The sequence below is a fragment of the Mixophyes fleayi genome, chromosome 8 (assembly GCF_038048845.1).
Source record: "Mixophyes fleayi isolate aMixFle1 chromosome 8, aMixFle1.hap1, whole genome shotgun sequence".
In the NCBI taxonomy this organism is placed as follows: Eukaryota; Metazoa; Chordata; class Amphibia; order Anura; family Limnodynastidae; genus Mixophyes; species Mixophyes fleayi.
Window position 1 is genome coordinate 26,767,050 of NC_134409.1, and position 24,963 is coordinate 26,792,012.

General features: G+C 41.3%; 2 protein-coding genes across 2 annotated transcripts in view; one reads left to right on the forward strand and one right to left on the reverse strand.

Moving 5' to 3' along the window:
* The window catches only part of LOC142099084 (uncharacterized), a 195,024-nt gene that overhangs the window by 124,712 nt on the left and 45,349 nt on the right, over positions 1-24,963 (reverse strand). The window lies entirely within an intron of this gene.
* BRINP2 (BMP/retinoic acid inducible neural specific 2) overlaps positions 1-24,963 on the forward strand; it is a 163,481-nt gene that overhangs the window by 3,846 nt on the left and 134,672 nt on the right. Inside the window, exon 2 of the mRNA XM_075182196.1 lies at positions 13,037-13,332. Coding sequence (XP_075038297.1) covers positions 13,088-13,332 — 245 coding nt within the window. The 5' untranslated portion in view covers positions 13,037-13,087. The remainder of the gene's footprint in view (positions 1-13,036; positions 13,333-24,963) is intronic.

Here is a 24,963-nt window from a genome sequence, read left to right on the forward strand (position 1 = left end):
AATGATAGCAGAAATTCCGCCAAGGAATCGTACAAAATTATGTGGCCAAAAGTGGAATGAGCGAATATTCTGCTGAATAGTTTTGAAAATGTTGCTCTTCTCTACTCTTATGCAAAGCATCCACCTTACTCAATGTGCCAACCTAATTCTAGTCACTCACTGTGCCAACCTAATTCTAGTCCTTATATAAACAAGCGGTGTAGCTGAGAGAAAACATCTGAATCTCTATGATACCTCTCTCCCTCTTTTTCTCTCTATAGAAGACAAAATAAAAACATTTTAGTTGAAAGTTTTTTGAAGGGAATCTATGTCTCATATCGTATCTATAACGTGTTCTAGTCGTATAATATTATTTATTTTTAACTCCAACCATATAAACATGTGAGTGTTACCATGTTGTCTGTCTTGTCAAAGGTGAGGCAAGAAAATTTTGCACTATTAGCTCCTAATACATGACTGATTGACATTGATGGTTTCAACAGTTTACAGAACATTTTTTTATGACAGTCTTTTGGAGAAGTCTGTGTTTTATTCTTCAATAAACAGCCCTATATGTATAATGGGGTCAGGGCCAGAGCTGGATTAAGACCATATGGATGACTTGGAAATGTAGAAGTTTTGATGCCCCCTTTTACATTCCCAACAATGCCCAATATTTACTATTACAGCATTGCCAGAAATTTTACCCTTCAATATATCTATTGATAATTGGTGATCTGACCAGTATCGTGGAGGCTGCTTCCAAGCAAAAATATGAAACATGGTCATAGTGGCATCAATAAGATAGTCCCGTGCACTGGCATATCACTTAGAGCAATCCACCACAGTGACCCTCTGCATTGTTTGGTCAGTTTATAGATACTGGACTTTGTAGGAGTACCACAGTGTACAGTACTTAATCCTGTTCCCCTCCACCCCCAAACTTCTACCAGGCACTAGATAAGGGCTAGGGTTGTCTTGAGGGAAGTCCGGTCCGTACTACTCGCACTCACACCTCTCACTTGTCCCGTTTTAGGCCGGACAGTCCCGGTTGGAGGGGACTGTCCTGTCATCCAGCCAGTCGGCACCTTCCCCCTGACTGTGTAAAAAAGTTTGGAGGTATGGTGAGTGGGTGCCTTGTGCCTCATCAACTGGTCCCTGCTGCAATTCAAGGGTGTTTTCACAGAAGGGGAGAGAGAGCGAGGACAGCCTTGCACTGCTGAAGCGCTGGTCATGTCCTGAGGCTGTGACACACCCACACGGAGCTTGACCACAACCTAATGACTGACGTGAATGTGTTCTCTGTACAGCGCTGCAGAATCAGTGGCGCTATATAAATAAATGCTGCTAATGATGATGAATGTCATATAGACACACCCCCTTTTTGATGTTCACTGTGCGAACTGTTTATCCCAACTTGCGTCAGGCCATTGTCAGCAGCTTTGCACACTGGTACGCCGTAGCTACGGAACCTGGACACAGAGCCACAATCGCTCCTCTAGTCTCGGCTCTGCCCTCTTCTCATTAGATTTTAACCTCTCCGGAGCAGGGCCTTCTTTTTTTCTATTCACATCTGCCTTTATTTTGTCTAACTTGTATACTCCTGTTTTATGTATGCTTCTTTTTCCCCGCTGTCCAGCGCCGTGGAAGACAGCGGCACCTTACAAATAACATTAACAATATAAACTACAGAGTCATACCTAGGGCTGCACTTTCAGTGGGCACTAAAGAAATAGCATAATGGGTCTTTCTTAATATCTTTCTTTTTTTTTTCTCTACTTGGCCAGCTGCCTACTTCAGATTAAACATAGAATAAGGCGTGATGAGCGGAGGTGTGTGAGCATTCAAAGTGCATAGTTACTTAATTAGGGCCTATTAATTATGCACCTAGAGTGGAAGGCGGGTGCTTTTCTATTTTGTATCAATATATATATATTTTTTCCTTTTAAAACACACTCTTTAGGAAAGAAATTGACTCTATTATAGGGACTGTGAAAGAGTCTCTTTCACATTTCATCAAATTGCCCTTTCTTACCCGTGGCTCTGACATTAAAATAACAGTGTCCACAGGCACCTCTGCTGCAGAGAGTGTCCCTATCACGTACACCCATTGGAAGGCAGCAGCCTGAGGTAGATGGAGATTGAGGTAAATATATGGCCATGTCTTTGAGTAGCTACTTGTGCTCTTATCTGTTTCAGCGCCATAGGGGTCAGCAGCCTATTGCATTGTAAATCACTGCAGGCCCCATCAAGATTAAAAGTGTATCCTCCAGCACTAAGAGAGATACAATGTTTGTTTTCGCCCTCTGCCTAACCTTGTGCTTTAATAAAGTGCTTACCTCTATGCTACACCTTTACAGTATCGGCAGATGCTCCGTTTATACATAGGAACATTTTCACAGACTCATAAAACAGAAGAGCCTCCTTCATACATTAAAGTTACCAGCTGGCTCGTGTTCACGGGAACAGATTACACCTTGAAATGTGAAAACCTCTATTGGCTCTGCCATTTACTAGAGGTTCAAAGGAGACCTTCACACAGCTTAATCTATTAAACTACTTGTTTTGTTCTAAAGAGAAAACAATAGATCACACCGATGCATTGTGATCTTAAATAACACGTTTTGTTTTTTTTTAATGGAAAGGATACCTACAAGGTGTCTAAATTCTGTATTTAGCTCTGTACCCATGATGTACGGATGTATATGATTATATATTAAGCCATTTCTCTGCCGCGTGTCTCTTTTCAGCATTGTATTCTGCAGCATCTTGAAGGCTTTTTTTTTAATAAAACAGCACATTTGTTTCGGCTTATCGTTTGTGATTTTGGCCTGTGGTTGCATATGAGGGATTGAATGTCAAAACTAGCCGTGTATCTAAGCCCCAATGGGCACTGTATTAGATGACAATGAACATGATTGTCTTACAGTTCCTTGAATGTCAATACAGCTTTGCTTACTTGGAAAATCATTTAGAGGTTAATCGATGCATGTTGCCATATCTCTGTGAAAGTCCACCCCTCATCTTTAGTCCTTTGGCTTCCTCTACTTTGCTGCTTTATTGTCATATGTGTTTGTTAAAGTTTGTATTACTTGTTTAAATTGCCTGCAGGTATGTTTTTACAGATAAGTGTCTCTGTCTTTGATTAAATGTTTTGTTTTGACTTATTATTGAGATTAAGGGCAATGTGAGGCCCATTTGAAAGATTTACTGTTGTCCCGTTTTATTTAGGCTTGTGGTTGTTGCTGTCTGTGGAAGTGTTTGTTTTATTTCAGATGAGGATCAGAATATGGCAACTGCAATTCATTTTTATAAATGCAACTATGCAGAGCTAAAGACCATTTATAAGCTCAGTGCAAATAGCCATAACTCCCCAACTGCCCTAATGTGCCCAGGCTATACACAGCGCGCCAAGCTGTACTCCTTATTCAGTGTTTGGTAGCAGGATACTGAGAATGTGCTATGATAACCCGTTGGGTAGTGTAGCATATACCTAACGAATGTCCCAATTAAGGCAGAACTGTGCTGATTTGAGTGCACTGACCCACTATCCAGCATGTTTATTTTGACTACTGGGAAGCTGGGGAGGTATCTCCCTGCTTACCATGGTGAATAGGGCCACCACTATCGTGTGTGGGTGCCGTGAGCCACTAGTGTGCTTGGTAATTCAAAGCTCTTGAGAGGACATGGAGGGGGTTAGATGTGGCCTTCCATATCCCTTTTGTGCGCAACATGTTGGGAGGTTTGGTATCAATCATACTTGCCTACCTTTGGCAAGTTGTATCTGGGAGAGGAGCATGTCTAGAGGGGGAAGGCTGCGGGGCACGGTGAATCGCGTAATTTTGGCCCCACCCCCCGCATCAGATATGCTGTTTTGTCGCAGGGCCTAAATGATGCGATTCACCGCGAATCGCGTTATTTTAGCCCCGCAATTGTGGGATGCGGGAGATTTGCCTGCTCTCCCGTGAGTCCGTGAGACCAACCCGAATTTCGTGAGTCTCCCGGACACTCCGTGAGAGTTGGCAAGTATGGAATAGATAGATAGCCTTCTGACTCAATAAGTAATCATTGTTTTGTTGTGGTACAAAACACACCTTTGTAATTTAAGGGGTATCTGTGACAGGGGTGCTTTCTGCTGCCTAAGCAACACTTCTCTCACCCGAAATACAAACTGCCATCAACATTTGTATAGGAGTTGTGAGCACTTTACTGTGGCAATTTTTTAAATGAATTCCCTTCATTTTGCTGCCCCCAAAACTTACTGTGTGAGACAGCTGCCCCAGGTTGCCTCATTCTCTAGAGTATTGAAATGTTAGCATTCTGTTGTTATCTCATGAACATTGAATACATATTTTTATTATTATAATTGTTATCCTTTAGTTATGCACTTCTGCCATATTCTGTTGCACTGTCAAATTAGAGAACTTTATTGAGACACATCAATACCTACTCCAGAAAAACAGAGCACCTGGAAAAAACATTGGAAGACCATCCAATCTGCACAGATCGTACCATTTGTTAGAATCAAACCTGCAGTGCATGGTACCATATCCTATAATTTAAAACATAGGCTAGATTATATAATTAATTTGAAATAATAGTATCATATTAATGTTTCCTTCAGCTATATACAACACTATTGCCTACCCCCAACTGTCCCGATTTTGATATGACAGTCCCGATTTTAGGGCTCTGTCCCATCCTTGGACATGTTTGCAACAGTGACAGGGGCGGACCTAGACTTTTTTTTAAGGGGGAGGGCGATTTCGCATAGCCACGCCCCTCCTATACTCTGGTTGGCCCCGCCCCCTCCTTCCCTTTGATCTGACCTATCTGCCTCAATTCAAAGGTATAAAGAATGCTGCTAGGGGGCAGTGAATGGGTGGCGCGTGCACCTGCTCCTGGTGGGCGTTGCATGGTAATGGTGTTTGGAGGGGAAGGGTGCTTGCTAAGGGGCAGCTTTGTGCTTCATAGCTCAAGGCAACCCCCTGGGGAACTGGCCACACCCCCATGGTGACATGGCCACGCCCCCTGTCCCATTACCAAGGAACTCAAATGTTGGGAGGTATACTATTGGCTTATAAGTGATAATACAGCTACCTGTTGTTTTAAAGCAGAGTGAAAAGGGACAAGCCTTTGAAACTGAGTTAGAAAATCTACAAAACCATAGCTTCAGATTAAAAACAAGTAGGGATATTTATTCCAAGAATTAAACAGTAGAAATGTAGACTTATGTGTAGAATTGTAGCTATGGATAATAGATAACTGTACTACATGAAAATTTGTTGTATGTGTAACAGTCTCTGTATGAAGTAGTTATTAGTGAGTCATTGGTGGGCCTCAGTGACTTTCACCTACTTAAATGATCTTGTTAAAGTGTTTTCTACAGCCTAATGCTAAGCCAGTGGATCCCAAACTTTCTTAGTTTGAGGCACCTTTAGGGTCTCCATAATTTTTTCAAGGCACCCCTAAGCCAAAATAATTACCAAGTAGTCACCCACCTTACTTACCACCAGCCCTGGCCGCGGCACCCCAGGGATCCACGGCACCCAGTTTGGGAACCACTGTGCTAAGCCATTATTTTTGTAATAATATGTTTTTTGTTTGTCAGTATTTATCATAACACTAAGGTGTAGGCTAATTACTGTTCTAATACTGTGGCATAATGTTATGCTCAATTCATCTCACTGTAATCAATTTGTATTTGCATTGACTTGAAACATTTTTAATACAACCCACACCTGTTAGACCAATGACTGTATTCAGTATATTTTGATCCAGTTGAAAACCCAGAAGCAGATGATTTGTGTCCTGGGTGAGGTGGATCATGCTGGAAGGTTTGATGTTGTAGTACATTCCATAATTGTCAAATTGTAGATATAACTTTCAGTGAGCTTTGTAGTAGGCGAGATGCATCCGCACATGTCATAAACTCATCATTAAGTTTGACATAACAGAACAATCGCTAATTATAAAGTGTAAGGATTCACCTTCAGTAAGTTGGTTTATGCTGAATAAGAGCAGGTGTAGAGTTCTATCTGCAGACTAGTAGCACTGCTGAATTGGTCAAAATTAAAAAACAGCAACATTAACAGTGGGTCTAAGTGGTTTAACTATATCTGATAGATTGAACTCATTCCGTTCAAAAAACAAGTATTTAACAGCATTGGAGTTTGAAGACACTTGCATTATTATTATTATTATTATTATTATTATTATTATTATTATTATAGTAGCAATCATAGTATTGCTATTAGTGCCTGTTGCTCACACCCGCTGCCTTGGTGTCATCATCATCATCACCATATATTTATATAGCGCCACTAATTACGCAGCGCTGTACAGAGAACTCACTCACATCAGTCCCTGCCCCATTGGAGCTTACAAGCTAAAGCCCCTAACATACACACACAACGAGAGAGATTAGGGTCAATTTTGATAGCAGCCAATTAACCTACTAGTATGTTTTTGGAGTGTGGGTGGAAACCGGAGCACCCGGAGGAAACCCACGCAAACACGGGGAGAACATACAAACTCCACACAGATAAGGAGATGGTCGAGAATCGAACTCATGACCCCAGTGCTGTGAGGCAGAAGTGCTAACCACTACGTCACCGTGCTGCCCGGAGTCAGCATGGATTCCACTTTCTCCTTACATCCTTTCCCTCTTACTGTACTATCCCCTTCTCCTCCACAATATTGCCACAATATGCCCCTTCCTCATGAAGTTACCAAAGCCCTGATCCACTCACACCTTGAACGCAAGGTGGGGGACAGTGTACAATACTTGTACAGTACAATACTTGGAGAACACAAGCTCTAAACATTCTGAATTATTAGATTTGCTTAGAGACAAAGTTGAAGTGCAGTCTTGGTTATATATTTCCTCTTAAGCATATTGAAGATGTAAATAACAGGTTGGAGGTCTAATGTCAGGCTGAAGGGGATACCTGAGGAGGGTGAAATAGAAGATCTTCTAATGATGTGTTCCTGACCGACCAGATAACACACCTATTGGCTTTGATAGAGCCCATCGGACACTAGGATCAAGAGAGGCTGTGGGAGACATCCCCAGAGATTTTATCTGCTGCCTGCAAGATTTCCAGTTGAAGAGGAGATAATGCAGAAGGACAGAAGTGTAAAAGATATACAGTTTATGTGTGCAGAGGTCTAGCTATACAAAGCCTGTCATGCCCCAAATAAAGGATATGCAGATGTGACACTTCCCCCTCCTCACGCTTGGAGAGGCAGAAAGGGTGAGGGATGGTTTGCTCTAACATATTAATATTGCTAAGCACAGAAATATTTTTGAAAATTTGCCCCTCCAAACCTGGGGAACTATATAATTGAGGTGGCTGGACCCTGCTCCCGCTTCACACAGCTCTGCTTGAAAAGGAAGAGCTGCATGCACCTAACAGTAGTGCACACAGCATTTCCCATGTATATTATGGGGATAGGAAGAGTTGGAGAGCAGCCAAGCACTGTCTAAAATTATAGCCACGCCCCCATGCATGCTGGTCACGCCCACTGGCGGCATGGTGTGGAAACTCCCCTCTACAAATCCTGCATTTGCCTCTGGACTTCATGGAGGGAGTCCATAGGGGCATAGGCCATGGAGAAACCGTTAACCTGCCTGACCCAATCCTGATTTCAAATAGCACAAGACAGGGACGCCCACCGTCCACATTGTTTTACATCCTTACAATTTCGGCATTTGGCAACTGCTATTAGGAATTTATAAGAATGCCACATGACCTAAGATTACTGGTAAAGAGTTCAGGATTGTTATTTTCACAGTCGATTTATTATTACATATCACAAACCACTGTCATATGTTACGAAATGGTTCACTTCTTTCTGCCAGGTCTCGAATTTCAAGATTAATCTCCCTAAATCAGACAGACTCACCGGTAACATCCCCTCTACGTTAGAAGATAATTTATCATAATCTTTTCCCCTACAAATGGCAGCAAGATTATATAAACTATTTAGGGATTAAAATTTCCAAAGCCCTATCTGCTTAATTTCGCTTCTATGCTCAAAACTATTCAAATAGACTTGACGAGCTGAACCTCCCACCTATTACTTCGAAAGGTAGGATTAGTATGACTAAAATGGACATGCCGCCCCGTATCCTATATTTAATTCAAAGTATTCCAGTAGATATTCCCCTTTGCTTTTCAAATCTCTCCAGACCACGTGTATTACATTTATCTGGGTATATTATGACCCTAGATTGAAAATGTGGATGTTGGTGAAACTGTGGTGGACTTGGGGTACTAGACTTTCTTGCTTACTATTGTGCAGCAAACTTGACCAGGATGGTACACTGATGCCCAACCATCTTCCCTTCTGTTGCCTATCACTCCACTAAGATTGTAATGGATGATGAAGAACCTCAGTTCCAGTATGCTCCCAGGCCTGGAGACAGGAGTGGTAGACCTGAGGATTTGTTAAAAACTGGAAAAGCTACAAATATTTCCTCTATCAGGCCCTTGTACCACAATAACTGGAAATCCTCAATTTCGCCAAGACTTCAGCTAGGTACACTCTACACAGTTTTCGTCCTATAATCGGCTCAATCAGCCGACATACGGCCGCTCGTTCAAAAGTCGGGTCAGTGTGTGTTGTGACACGATGGTCGAAAGTCTGCCCAAGTGGACGATTGTCGCCTCATTTGGTTGGTCGTACCGTTAAATATTTTCGTTCCAATCTCGTTTCCATTGTGTAGTGTGTATAAGTTTCCGACCGATCCACAACAGTGAGTACGAAATTACAGTCATTGCTCATGACAACATGGCTGTAAAAAGTCGCTAAAGGGACGTCCCCTTTATCGTCCTAAACAAGGCTAGTGTGTATGCAGTCCATGGACCGAGCGATCGGACCATCGATCGCATGTAAAATCGATCGGCATAAAACGTTGGTGGAAAATTCTGTAGAGTGTACCCAGCTTTAGGAACTCAAAACTTTCAGCAGTATCTATATGATGTGGAGAGGACACCTAGAAACAAAGTGATACTACTAGGGTATAATAACAGAACGTTATTAAATAGGTTTGCAGATTAACAATTGTGTTATTTCAGTTTTAAACTTGCCACCAATTTAGCCAGGCTTCCAACCAGATGAGAGACATTGGGGATGATACAGAGTTAGGCTCATATGCATCCAAAAACAAATTTCTAAAGTGACATGTATAAATAGCATATTTATACCTATATGCTGTGACTTCTCAAGATGCATCCAGCTCTGCTCCAGGTCAGGTGTACATCAGATCTACTCTAGTTCAAAAGCAGAAGAAAATATTTTTAACATTTGGTTTGATGGCGAAAAACAAATTTGCTATAAGGTTTGATTTGAATAAAAATCCCTCTATAATACAGCAAGTATAATATTCTTTTTTGTCTAAGAATGAAAGTAGCAAAGAATTATTCCTAAAATACATCCACTAAATCATATAATATAGGGCCGATCAAAGAGGAAAATCACTATAAGTTTCAGAGGTGTAATGAAATCAGCCAATCAGAAGCTGGCGGTCATCATCATCATAAGTGTCTATTTGCGCCAGCCCTCAGTTACCCGCCAGTTATATGACTAATGACAGGCGCCTCTGCGTCTCTGAGCGGGTCTGTCTCAGTCTCAATGACATGAACGCCCTAACTGTTCTCAGACTGTGTGATTATGGGATGGGACCTGGAGCCCTTGATAAAAGTAAAGTCCTCGCACACCTCCTAAAAGCTATCATCCCAAGACATTGGCGTTCCAGTATTCCACCTAGCCAAAGAAATTAAACTAATGGAAAAGATTAAAATAATAGTGTAAAATCTTTATTACTATGCACTATACCAACCTGTACATGTATGTGTGTGATCATGCGTAGACCTGAAATAAGACACGGACACTCATATTTTCTGGCAAATTAAGGTTGCAGTTTATTATTGTTATTATACCTTGTTGGCGGTGAGAGCAGTGCAGTGAGCTAGCAACTACTCTTCAACCAAAACGGTGGGGGACAATCACTCAACCACTGAACCAAGAATCACATCTTTACCATTGGCCAATGCTAATCTGACATCAGCGTGACGGATCCCATTCTGGACTCGACATTGTCGTGGCACACAAAGCATGTTACTTCGAAAGGTGCAGTGATGAGCGGCCAATCAGGGTAGCACCTTTGATTAGTCACCGACTGCACAGCTCTCCCCGCCCACTACGCCTCCCCTGTACCAGGAAGAAAAATAATTGTACAAATCTGGAATTATCATCACTAAGAAGGGTGGGTGGAATCAGGGATGCTCAGAAAACAGACTCAGCATCCAATGGGGGCTAGCTTTATTGGGATACCCGTACACCTCCCAGTGGAATCCTATTGGCTGGGTCTACAGAGTAGACACAAAACGTAACCCTAGATGACAAGTGCCTCTCATAGCCATAACACATCATTTTAAAAGCCCCCAGCTTAAGGCCTCACTTGTTTAAACGCACAAAATTCTTGACAGGGAGAATAAATCTGTAGAGAACGCGGCGAGCAGGGATGACTGTGTTAACTCCCCAACTTCCACTTTTCCACACACCAGAATAATGCACTTACCACACCAGACTAGTCAATTTTACATATTCTTTCTAATCCTACCCTCTAGTCATTCTCATGCTCCCTTATTCCTTCTGATCTCTAACAGTAACTGTATATTATGTTTAGTTTATTTTTTTAACTATATTGTGAATCCATGACAAGATTCTCTGTTGATCCTAAAGTTGATCGTACCAAATTTCCTTTGCTTTACGCCCTCCTTTTTGTTTTCTTTTCTGTGCCCCATATATTTATAGAAAAGTGTTGTCTTAAATAAAGAATGTAAAAAAACAGACTTAAATGTTGTATAGGTTATAGAAGTGTTTTAGGTTCAAGGTCACTTGAATGTTAATAGTGAATCTGAGTTTCTAGAACTGTATTGGATAAACCAGGTGTCTAACACTGGAATAAGGAATCTGGATGGCTGAACTGGAATAGGAAATCTTGGTTCTTAGAGTTGGTGATCTAGATCCTCAGCACTGCATTGGGAAATCTGGACTGATAGAACTGAATAGGGGGATGTGAGGCCATAGAACTGGATGGGCATCCAGGTTCCACTAACAATCATCAATCAGTTGATGTTCTAGTTAGAATCTTCTATACACCTTATTCTAGTTATACAGACTCTTTAGCATTTAGGTCAATGGCTGAAATTCAGCAGATGTAGCAGATGTTGTGTAATGTTTTTGCCTGTTGATACCTTAATTAATCTCATGTATTGTCTGGCATGTATTAGAGCAGATGGCAGCACGGTGGCTTAGTGGTTAGCACTTCTGCCTCACAGCACTTGGGTCATTAATTCTATTCCTGACCATGGCCTTATCTGTGTGGAGTTTGTATGTTCTTCCCGTGTTTGTGTGGGTTTCCTCCATGTGCTCTGGTTTCCTCCCACAATCCAATAAACATACTAGTAGGTTAATTGACTGCTATCAAATTGACCCTAGTCTGTGCGTGTGTATGTTAGGGCATTTAGACTGTAAGCTCAATTGGGGCAGGGACTGATGTGAGTTCTCTGTACAGCACTGTGGAATTAGTAGCGCTATATAAATAGATGATGATGATGATGGCTTCATCATCCAATAACAGGCTTAGACAGGTGCCACGGTGGTTAGCATTGCTGCCTCACAGTGCTGGGGCCATGGGTCCAATTCCAACCAGGCCTCTCTCTCTGTGTGAAGTTTGTATATTCATCACATGTTTATGTGGGTTTTCTCTGGGTGTAGATATAGTAAGTAGGCAAATATGTTGATAGGACCATCTAAGAAAAAAATAATACTTAAGGTTATAGAACATTTACTTATGAGCCAAATAATATATCGCACTGTCTGCATACTTTCAATGCTGATATAGACAGAGTATTGCATAATCTTCGCGCACAATAAAATGGAATAATAAATTTAATTTAAATTTTGATTTATGAATGTAGAATGGAGAATTTTTTTCCTATAAATTGGCTTCTCAGATGCGCTAATGCCTTTGACCTATTAATGGAATTCAACAGCAAAATAAAAACAAAACACTCAATATTCAAAAGTGTTTTTCTTAGTAATAGTATCATTTTGTTTACTTAATATCCATTTCATTGAGAAGCACTGTACCTACATGTAAATTGATTTTTGTTGCCCTTTCATTTTTTCATGTAATTGTCTAATTATGTGATTCCTAGACAAAGGGATAAGAGCAATAACACCAGATGAAAATACAGTACTTCATACATCGAATTATAGCCCATTAAGCCTTCAAATTTTCACAGTTTATATTTCAATTGTAATGTTCCCGAAGTGAAAACCGATAAGCATTACTATATGAAAATCCCTAATGTGATCCCTTAAAAAGATATCGTCACCTACACAAAATCTCCCATTTTACAGGCTTGATACATCGACTAAACCTCTTAACTACTCGAATAGAGATGAAATTTAATGAACCCAAGTGCCGTAATAAAACACTTATTTTTCCTATGTGCAGTAAGCAATTAAGGGAACATTTTAATTTAAAGGTGACTGAGTGTTCATAAGGAAGCTAATTATAGTAATAGTTTTTTTTTTTTGTAAAAAAAAAATAATATAAAGGAAACGTTTTCCTCACACAAACTTGTTTTGTTGCTGCCATCTGCCGTTACCACGGTAACCGCCGCTGCTATAATAAATGTTAATGGCGGGCATTTTAATTTCCCAGGGAAGCAAATTCTGAACTATTGGTATTGTCAGTTTTTGATTACTGAATGTAAATATAACAGTATACATGGTATATAAAGATGGAAACAGGTTAGATGTAAGCTGACTGTTGATAACTATGATTTTCTCTCTGCTGCTAACAGAAGTCTGTGTTTGTGTGGTAGGGAATTTAGAATGTAAGCTCCTATGGGGGCAAGGACTGGTATGAATGATTACATATTCTCAGAACATTGCTTTGTAATTTGATTGGCACTACATAAATAAACCATAATAATAATAATAATATAATATTCCTCTTTTTGTTTCCTCACAGGGAGAGAGGGTGTGAGGGGGAGAATGAAGCATTTCGCTGCGTCCGAGAAGCATGAGGTGGCACCTGTACACCCGCTCTGACTGGGCATGGCTGGTGCTGACTTGCTTGTCTGTAATGCTGTGTTTGGCAACCACCACAGCGACACTTTCTAGGCAACATGGCTCGGCCACTTCACCTGGTCAGGCGTCACTGGATTGGTTACTCAGTAACAGGGGCCCGTTCCATGGAGCCCAGCAGTATGTGGACTTTGCAGAGCGATACCAACAAGGGTATACCACCAGGTATCGAGTTCACAGGTGAGAGTTCTTTGATCACTGCTTTCATTGTGCAAGGAATTGTGTTTTTGCATTTTGGGAATAGGTGTGAGTTGAGAGGTCATAAAACCAAGAGTATGATATCATATTTAAGAAGAACAGCATATAAACATATATAGAAATTGGTGCACAGACTCTGTAACCCATAACAACAAATTAGACATATGCTTTTATTTTCTAAACAGTGCTGTAAAAAATATAGTTAAAACTTAATTGATTGTTTTGGGTCTTTGCATAGTTACATTTTTTTAAGTACAATTATCACCTATCCTGTGTTTGTGGTTTATCCAAAAGATATCCCATTTAGACATCCCAGGATGCTTTGTTAAACCAGTAGCCGAAATCAATCGTACCGATCTCATTTTACATGTGCCATGAATGTACGCAGAAATATTCTGTTGCAAGAATTGCAGACTTCTGTATATAAGCTAAATCATCCATTAGCCAACATACGTTCCCACCTAAAGCCCAGTGGCCACTGAGGGATTCAGATTACCCTTCCTTATTTTTTTTATTTTTTTTGACAGATGGAGGTGAGAAAGGGACCCAAACCAGTATGTTGCCTAGGGTCCCAATGGGTTTTAATGTGGCTCTCCTTGTATATGTTAAATTGTGTGTATCTCAAGATATGTTCAACTCAAAAACTGCAGCATATGTGCGTCATGCGTACATATTCATAGGGACATATTCAATTCTTGGCAGAAACGCCAACAATCTCGTGCTCCGCGCACTATTACCATTGTTACGGTAATAGTGCGCGTAAATACCGTTATTACGGTAGTTTTCTCGGTGGATTTCATCTCGCAGCTCCCTGAGCCGCGAGCTGAAATCCAGCTTATAGCGGTAATAGTTTTAACGCCGCGGAAAACAGCGAGAATTGAATATGCCCCATAGACTTACTCCCCAGCATAGAGATGTAGCTTGACAGTATCCGTAGTAATGTGAAAGTCACATTACCCTATTCGTACCCAATATAATGTAATGAAGTCTCTTACACAAGAGAAAATACTGTATTGGCAGTATTAAGAATAAATGTGAAAGTTATAATTTTCCATATAAAATGTAGTGAAATAAAAATAGCATCTGGTCTTTACAGCTTTATAAATGAAATAGGAACTTTCTTCCTGCAGTACTCCAATTGGATATGGGTCCAACTTGACATAATATAGCTAATGTTAATGCATGAAGTATTATCAGCTGAATCAGTCAAAATGCAAATAGCCAATCAGAAGTGGCTAGATAGTGCTGCTGGTGCCATGATCATCTTTACACCATTGCTCCAGTACCCGCCAAAGATGTCTATCTGTGGATGCGATCGAGTCTCATTAGGTCACTTCTGCAGGAGCTAATGTTTGCCTGCCCAGTAGGACCTCTCAAGTCGTAAAGGGGATACAAATCTATGATACGTACAAATCTATGTACAGATGCATTTTGGTTCGCACGTGCAGTAAGGGTTGCATATATTTATGTCTAAGTAACATTATGTCTAATGAGGTGCTGACTGAATGCTTTACGGGCTGGTATGTTCACACCTGGCCACTTTTTTTTTTTGACTATTCACATGTTAATAAATGAATGAAAAGTACAATGAAAATTGGACAAATAAGACTTTGGGCTAGATTTACTAAGCTGCGGGTTTGAAAAAGTGGGGATGTTGCCTATAGCAACCAATCAGATTCTAGCTGTCATTTTGTAAAAGGTACTAAATAAATCAAAGCTAGAATCTGATTGGTTGCCATAGGCAACATCCCCACTTTTTCAAACCCGCAGCTTAGTAAATCTAGCCCTTTGTGTTTATAAGGTTAAGGTCATGTTTAAGATTTTAGCATGCAGTAACAGCTAGTTCTCAGCCATTGATGCTCACTACCAGTATAACAGATTGTATTTGCAAAAGAACAGCACATGGCAAATACCTTGAAAATGCACCTCAGATTTTATAGTTTTTTAGCTATTTTCCCTGCGCAAATGTAAGTTTACAAATGTCATGCAGCTGTCAGAAGTATTGCATTAGTAGTGCAACCCAAGAAGCTAAACTGCCGTTTATATTAACACGCGTGTACAAAGGGCCAGAAAATCAGCTAAGAAACTGCGCCCCTCAATGTCCGGGCCTGAGTCATTAAGGAGAGCAAGGCAAAAACAGTAAATTTGATCCTGGACAAACCATGTTACAATGCAAGGGGTGCAAATTAGTTTATTATTTTGCATATAAGGAAAGTACTGGCTGACACAAATAAGTGATAGCTTTATTTTTACACTAAAATTTAAAGATGATATAGAACATGCTCTACCCCAACTATAAATCTGTCCCCACATTTTAAATTTACCTCTCCCTCCAATGCAACATGGTTTTGCCAAGGTGCAAAGTTACTCCTTTTTTTGCTTGACTCTCCTTGACGACTCAGGGCCTCTCTGTCTACCCATTACTAAAAATAGCTGATGCTGTGAGCTGACCTGCGCATGACAGTACTCTTATAATCATCAGCAGACTACACTGTAAGGTCACATAAATTTCCCAAGAACACAATGAGCATGCTATAGGAAACTTTATTCTCAATATAGAACCATACAGATCATAAATTAATATAATAAGGGAATTTACATAATGGGTGATCTGATATTAGAATACAATATCACTAGGGGGGAACTGACTCCTGGAACTCTGCATGTGATTTACATTTGAAGGACCTACAAAGGTCTTAGAGGCTGATGCAGAGTTAGCCTCAAAATGGGAGAAAATTAAAAAGAAAGAGCACAAAAAACAAGTGTATTTATCAAGATGATTCCGTGTCTGCATCAGCGCCTGGTTTATGACAAGCCATCCTCACCAGCGTGTGTTTGCACCTGCCCTATAGCAGATGCAAAGGATATGCTTCCAAACAGGCTTACATTACGTGTTTTTGCAGGTCTGCATGAGCTGCATTTGCATAAACACTTGGGCCTGATTCATTAGTGATCTTATCTGCCGTTTTTTGCTTATCTTAAGCAAATCCACTGTGTGCATGCTCAGAAAAGGGAGATAAGAAGCAAAATCCACTGCGTAAAGCTAGGTACACACTACACAGTTTTCATCCAATAATCGGCTAAATCAGCCGACATACGACCACTCGTTCAAAAGTCGGGTCAATGTGTGCAGTGACACGATGGTCGAAAGTCTGCCCAAATGGACGATTGTGGCCTCATTTGGTTGGTCGTACCGTTTAATATTTTCGTTCCAATCTCGTTTCCGTTGTGTAGTGTGTATAAACTTCCGACCGATCCACAACAGTGAGTACGAAATTACAGTCATTGCTCACGACAACATGGCTGTAAAAAGTCGCTGAAGGGACGTCCGCTCTTCCCTTTATCGTCCTAAACAAGGCCAGTGTGTATGCAGTCCATGGACCGAGCGATCGGTACATCGATCGCATGTAAAATCGATTGGCATAAAAAGTTGGTGGAAAATTCTGTAGTGTGTACCTAGCTTAAGTTAAGAATTTCTTAAGTTAAGATGAAAATCCATCTTAACTTCACTCTTATCTCCCCGTTTCTTCTTAAAAATAAGCATCTTAACTCTTGCATTCACTAATGAATCAGGCCCCTTTACTTTACTAAGCCAACGTTAAAACGCCCCATCCCTCCCCCGTCCTGCCTCTCCAGGCGTAGGACTCAGAGGAGCGCTGGTCTGCAAAGACATATTTGTGTGCGCTTGTTTTCTGAGCATACATTTGCGATTTAACGCAAGATCGGCTACGTGAACTGGTGTACGTCCCACACTGAATCCCCTTAGTGTCCAAATAATGTGGTCACTGTGGAACTTGAGGGGATATTTGCATTGGTAACCACAATTTCAAAGAGTGGCTGTAAATGAGCTCCTTATTCCAGGTAAGCTCTTTTAGGGCTATGTGGGCCACATGAACAAATTAGGCTGCCTGAGGGACTGACAAATGAAACCTCCTATACATTGTGTATGTTTTACTGTTAAACATCTAAACAATGACTTCTGAAAAGCTTCAAGGTCGTTAGTGACCAGAGGGAGCAAAATAAGTAGAGGATTTTTTTGCAGAATAATAATTTTAGCCAACTTGATTCTACCTCCCAGAGCTTTTTAACCTTAACCACAACTTCCTTAGATAAGCGGGAGAACATCAGGGAATCATTTTCATTATATAACCCACTCCGTGTTCTTGTGAGTTTAACCCAGAAATTTCAAACATTTCTCTTTCCATTTAAAAAGACATTGATTTTTTATCAGTTTACAGGTGGATACATCCAGAATAAGATTTATGCACCCAGATTTGTCTTGATTCATTCTAAGCCTTGACATCTTGCAAAATGTCTCAGAAAGGAAAAGTAAGTTTGGCCAGGTGGAAAGAGGTTTAATAACTGTGAACATAACTTTTTCCACGAGCAAACCGAAATTTGTATTGCGCTCTACCAGTATTTATCCTTAATATGTCATTGCAGTTTCACAGTAATGTTAAGAGCTTTAATGAATTTTAACAGCTCTTAGTCTCAAAATTTGGAAGAACATTATATATATTATCAATGAAGTGAATGACATGTCTTCTTATTGTGAGGAAGTGGGATGGAATCGTCTTCTGTTGTACATAAGCTATAATGTTTATAACAAATTTATCCTAATGTGAAAGTCTGGGCTGTAATTAGAGTGGTGCGCCATGTGGCTCAGATCCGTGTTAGATGTGGCTCAGAAGAGCTCTGAACCAAAAAACAGGGGCGTGGTTCATCGGCTGCCTCATTCTTTTCCCCTGTATTTTTCCACATTCATTGCCATGCTTTTGTTGGCTTACCCCTCTCCTGGGACCAGCAATTTTTTCTCTCTCTCCTCCCACTTCAGAGACCAAAGTGAGCTGTTTAGGAATAAATCCATTATCTTAACGTAATAGAACTTTTAACAATTAAGGTTTTTTTTGGAGGGGGGGGGGGGCGGGGGGTTACCATTATGTAGGGTTTCATGGGTTATTATTGTTAAAGTAGGGTTGGAGGGCTATAAATATAGTGTAAAGGCTTTTAAATCGATGTTGGGTTTTTATTAAATGTGGGTGATAATAAGTTTATAATGGGACTCATTTGAGGAAATTTAATTGCTGTTAACTTGATATTGGGTACGGTAGGTCAAAATAGGCCTAGTTATTAAATTAGAAAGCCATTAAGTTAATTTTGGGACTGGTTGTGGGAAGGTATTATTCCATATCTATTTATTAAATGGTTATGCTATTTATTTAGTTGGGGCATGGTTTAAGGTCAGTAAATCTATTTTTTTAATAGCTGGTTATGGGGAGTAAGACCTTTTTATTAAACACAAAAACTAGTAATTTATTGTTGGGCTGGTTGGGGGGTGGGGGTGGTGACCTAAATATTAAACATGGGTGCTATTATATTTATATATTTCTGAAATGTGAGTGCTAGTAGGCGGGAAGGAGGACTGTTTATTAAACATGGGTGCTATTGATTTAAGGTTGGGGCTGGTTTTTGGGAGGGAGGCCTGGCGGATTTACTCATTGCTTAGCTTCCAGCAGGTGAAATTTAGCTATCTCTCTTTTCCAAACTGGGCCACAACATTCCAGGCTCAAGCCAAGTAGCATCTGAGTGTAAGACACCAGCAGCAACATCATGTAGTCACAGCTACAAGAAGAGATAGGATGGAGGAGCCCAGTCTGACAACTATTCTTGTTGGAAATTGGGAAATTTCCAATGTTGCTGGACTGTCCCACGCTGTCACGATTTTGTCCCAACTTTATAGTTTCTCGCTACTCTGTTTGCCTAAAAGAGAAGCGATCTATTTTAGGATAGGCACGCCCTCACAGAAGGTTGGCCAACCCATCTCTGGCAGTGCGGTGCTGCTTCAGAGCGGCATCTACTATGACTCCCACAAAGATGGCAGGACGCCAAGTGTTCTCTCTTGCCCAGGGCAGTAAAGCACTCTTCACCATAAGCAGTAAAACCTGAATAATCTGATAAACTAAAATATCACACTTGGTTGAACATAAACAATACAGTCCAGTTAAAACCAACAAGTAAAAGTGTGAAGCAGTCCTGTTCTCAAGAAGATTCGGCCAGGATTGGATTTTGGTTGGAAGAAGGTCCCAGAGTTGATGGCTTGGAGCATCATCTTGTGTGAAACTAGCATTCCTATGTGTTACTGGGGGAAAACAGCATCATTTTATTGGGTAAACTATGGTTTATGGTGAGGGGAACACTGCATCAGTATTTATTGACTTCTCTTTTATAAGATACCTGTGGAAGACATCATGAACCACACACCTACTTCCAAAAGCTCAGACACCTTTCAGGCTTTGAAATTTGTGACAGACACAACCTGGGAGGGTGGGGGGTGGGGGTATGATTGGTATAATTTGCTATTATTTGTAACCACTGTGCTTTTTTTGTCTCTGCAAAATTAGCAGCTAAGTGTCCTTTTTAATTGTATTGCAAAACCATAGCATTTTCAGGCAGCTGACGATTCACCTACACAAACACCAGGCTGAACAATGTCAGTTTTATCTGAATTTAGCATGTTTGTAGCCTCAGAGCATAACTTCGGGTAAAAGACTGAAAGATCAGCCAAGATCTTGGTACTATATTCCCCAATTCGATCAGAGACTTTTTTTCCTGACCTTTCCCAGAATCTGGCTTCTAATTGTAGATTAATGCATTGTCTATGGGGCCTTCTGTATTAGCAGCTCTATGCATCCTATCAGTTTGTAAGTCCCTTTTTTTCACACAATTGAGGCAGATACTTTGAAACCTGTAATGAAGCCAGACCTGTCTGTCACCAACTCAGTATCATTTCCACAGACTCGCTCTGTGGGCCCTGCTCTCCAAATCTTCTTAATTGTATTCAAGGGCCTGCAGATATTACTCATGCACTACCATAACATCTCTATGCTCCGTACCTGCCCTTACCATGATGTTCATTCTGTTAGCGGATATCTCTTATCTGTCCGGACACTCTTATCTGTTCTGTCTCTTATCTGTCCTGACACTCTTATCTGTCCAAATCTATATCTGTCCGGACACTGTTATCTGTCCGGACACTGCGATCTGTCCTGTCTCTTATCTGTCCAGACACTCGTCCATGGCTGTGTTTAAACTCCTTTCTGGAGATCATTTCAAAGTTAGAGAACATATTTACACCCGCCGATCTAACATGACCTCCTCTGCTTCTATCTTGCTACTAATGGCTGAGGTTGCAGCCCTTTGTCACGTGCAGCTCCTGCTTAATATATTATAAGTGTAGTATCAAACTCTTCTTTATTCCTTGTGACCAGGGCCGGACTGGGACTAAAAATCAGCCCTGGCATTTAAAGTACACAGGCCCACCTCAGTTCCAGCAGGAAAGAAACTGTGTGCCGCCGCGCAGAGGAGGCGCCGAAAAGGGCGTGACAACAATATGTTGTGGGTGTGGCCAACATGGGGCATTGATGCACACATTATAATAAAACATTACATTTATCACGCCCTCCCAGCCACATCACACCATCCCCTCAGGCACATTATGACACCCCCAGCCCACTGTACTTATCTATGTTTCTGGTGCTGCTGACATCCATAAGGGTGGGAACTTCCTGTAGAGTGAGCAGGGAAGCTCTTTGTCTCATGAGATTACCAAATTTTCCAGAAGTGCCAGATGACCAGACCGGCCCTGATTCACTGCATAATAGTGGGAAGTAGAGGTCTGACTGCATGAGGGTCTATTTTACAGCAAATGACGGACATGTTGGGGCATTTTGGCTAGTTTGTTTGGGGGCTTTCATCCATGAAATTAAGGTTAATGTGCAGACCTTTTGAAGGTTGGAGAATCGCACATGAGTATATTAGGTTGCCAATTACTGCCATACAGCACCCAAAAAACACATCTTTACTCCGCTCAGACAGTCTTGGATACACTTCACTATACATTGTATATAAGCAATGCTTGTTGAATAGATAGAGGGTATTATTTGAATAAAAATCCTCTACATGTCTTACATTTAACAATGTTAAAAAATGTCAGCAAAGATGAGTATACCCTTTACAAACATATAAGGGTACAAATTGCTTGATACCAGTAAAAACTGTCCTTATTATGAGAAAAGAACTTATGGATCTAAGGAATTTTTTGGAACAGCAGCAAAAGATCCTAATCACACAAATGAACTGGTGTTACAAAGTACATTAATTGAGTTCTATGAGTGCCCAAAAGAGAATGTGATATCGAGCTAAAGGTCCACAGAATCGCATTGAAATCATATTGCTTCAGGATAATACACTCATTCATTCATAGTGCAGGCAACCCGGGTCCGACCCGGGTTTTTAGACCCGGGATTTTTGACTTGTACCATTCATACTGCACCAAGACCCGGGTCGTTTGAGCTCGCCCTGGGAAAAACCCGGGATTTTGGTGCAGTATGAATGGGGTATAATTTTGTAGGTTGAACCATTATTCATAAAAATGCAACTTATCAATTCACAAAGTAAAAGTGACATCATGGAGACACTTACCACGTTATATTGGACAATATTATATACCTATTTTTTCAAGATTTGTGTTAGGGGGGCGATTTCTAAGCCTTTCCCACCCTCCTCAGTCACATGACTGGCTCATTTATCATACAGAGTCCCTTTCATTGCCAGGAACGTAGATTCTACTTTCACAGCAGTGAAAGGCTTTTCAGAGCATCACGCCCTGATAGTGAGTGCAGGCAGCTGCTGCTGTTTGGGAGCAATTGCCCTGCACGTTAATTCCCATCTCCTCTGATCTGCCACTGCTGGGCCTGAATTCAAAAATTAGTTTTCCTGTTGTGGGATGAGATATTCAATTGTGCTTCAAAGGGGTGCATACTGTGTATTTAGGGAAATGATCTTGGCGCAGAGCCATTTTACTCCTGCAAAATGGTTTGATTTTTACATGTTCTTGTAGGTGATAAGTTTTAGCCATTACTTTCAAAAGAATGCATTTTGCAGAATCAAGATGCACATTTCATAGGGGGTAATACATACCTACTAATATTTAGGTAGGCGGCATTGGGACAGGGGGGGCGTGACCACATCATGATAGGGGCATGGCCACGGCACGATGGGGGGTGTGTCTAGTGTTTTTGAAGGGACTGTCGCGCCACAATCGGGACGGTTGGGAGGTATGGTAAAAACACTGTTGTACTGTCCTTACTATTATGACTTAATTAAGATATCTATATAGAGGCTCCAAAAAGCAGTATGAAATTAATTGAGATACTGATACAGAAATGATAATAGAACTGCCCAAAATTAGAAAAGGGGCATATGTATGTGTTGATCAGTGTACAGAGGAAAAGGTGAGCTACTGAACAGTGTGCAGGAAATAGGGGGTCACAGATAACAGGTCTTTGTAGCAGCACAAACAGGTGCCAGTGTGTATTGCAGTGCTACTGGACAGTGCAAGTAACACTGGAGGCCGGGAATCACTGAACACTGCTCACAAAGAGCCTGTCAGAATCCTGCTGTCAGAACTTTGAATAGTGAGTCATGTGTTGCATTTTGATAAGTAGCGGTTCACAGGTTGCATGAAAGTAAATCAGTGTGCACAAGAATAGAGTATTTATAGAACTGTACAAATGGAGGATTTGCAGCTGCAGTGATGGGGGATAGGGCCGTGCAGCAGTGTACAATGAAAGGCTGAAATTAGAAAATCAGCAATAACAAGGACAGGAACTGCAATTAACAGAGCAGTACAGGCTATGTGACAGCTCAGTGCACACACAGGATTGGGATCAAATGTTAATGCACATAAGGAGTTGATAGCTACAGATCAATGCACACAAGAAGATGATACACACAGATCAGTGCACACAGGGTGGTGATAGTCACAGATCAGTGCACACAGGGTGGTGATAGTCACAGATCAGTGCACACAGGGTGGTGATAGTCACAGATCAGTGCACACAGGGTGGTGATAGCCACAGATCAGTGCACACAGGGTGGTGATAGCCACAGATCAGTGCACACAAAGTGGTGATAGTCACAGATCAGTGCACACATGGAGGTGATAGTCACAGATCAGTGCACACAGGGTGGTGATAGTCACAGATCAGTGTACACAAAGTGGTGATAGTCACAGATCAGTGCATGTAAAGTGGTGATAGTCACAGATCAGTGCATGTAAAGTGGTGATAGCCACAGATCAGTGCACACAAAGTGGTATTAGCCACAGATCAGTGCACACAGGGTGGTGATAGTCACAGATCAGTGTACACAAAGTGGTAATAGCCACAGATCAGTGCACACAAAGTGGTAATAGCCACAGATCAGTGCACACAAAGTGGTGATAGCCACAGATCAGTGCACACATGGAGGTGATAGTCACAGATCAGTACATATAGGTGATAGTCACAGATCAGTACACATAGAGAGGTAATAGTTACAGGTCAGTACACATAAAGAGGGAGGTGATAGTTACATATCAGTATACATTGGGAGGTGATAGTTACAGATCCATGCACAGAAGGAGGTATAAGTCACAGATCAGTACATATAGGTGATAGTCACCGATCAGTACACAAATGGAGGTACTAGTCACAGAACAGTACACACAGGGAGCTGATCATTACAGGTCAGTGTACACGTAGAGGTGATAGTCACAGACCAGTGCACTCACAGAATTAAAAATAACAGATCAGTGCACACAAGGTAATCCCATCTATAACTATACAAGAATTAATATTAATTAATTAATATCTCGCAATTTTAGGGCTCATGCAAGTGATTATTGTAAGTGAATAGCCACTAATAACTCTCTAGCGTGGAGGCAGCACAAGTGGAACTGATTCATTGGCGCATAAAGGTCTAGATAATCACAGATCTGCGCACAAACAAATCTTTTAGCCGGGATACTCACAGCGAACTAATAGCCACAAAATAATGCTGCTCACAGCAAGCCCATAGCTGTAAATGAGAGCATGCACTGAGCAGTGCACAGAGGGAGCAGACAATCAGATCAGCGCACAAAGGGAGCTCACAGTCCCAGACCAGTACACAGTGAGCACATTATCATAGATCAGCGCACAGAAGGAGATGCGCCTCACAATGTGAAGCTGAGTGTTATCAATCACCAAACTGCCACATGCCAGTGTTCACAGATAATGCTTAGATTAACATTGTCAGCAAACCGTATAGATAGGGGTGTATGTGTAACTCAGGGGCTTTCATAGGAAGCTGAAGGGAGCGGGGGGGGGGGGGGGGGGGGAGGGGAGGGGAGGGGGGGGGGGGTCACATCACCATGCACACTGACGTTTATGACACAGAACACTGCACACAGGTTTGCGACAGCCAAATGTCAAAGCGTGCAGAATTAAAAGTCTTGGAGCCAAGCATAAAGGAAGCTGGCATTCAGATACCAGTGCAGACTATGTGCCCGAGATCTATTATAATTCTAGCAATAAACAGGCAGACAATGTGCTGTTTTTCTGCTCCATAAGCTTTATGGCAGGTACAATCTTATTGGAGCATCTAGTAAAACTAATTTGGTGCCAGCTGAGCAGTGGGCACGCTGAGCATCTGGTGCCATTAATTCTACCACACCTGTTGCCATAGTACCCCGGTGCCATGGGGAGAAGGGAATTGCAGTGGATGTGTTATATTCTTTCCACCTTTGTGCCA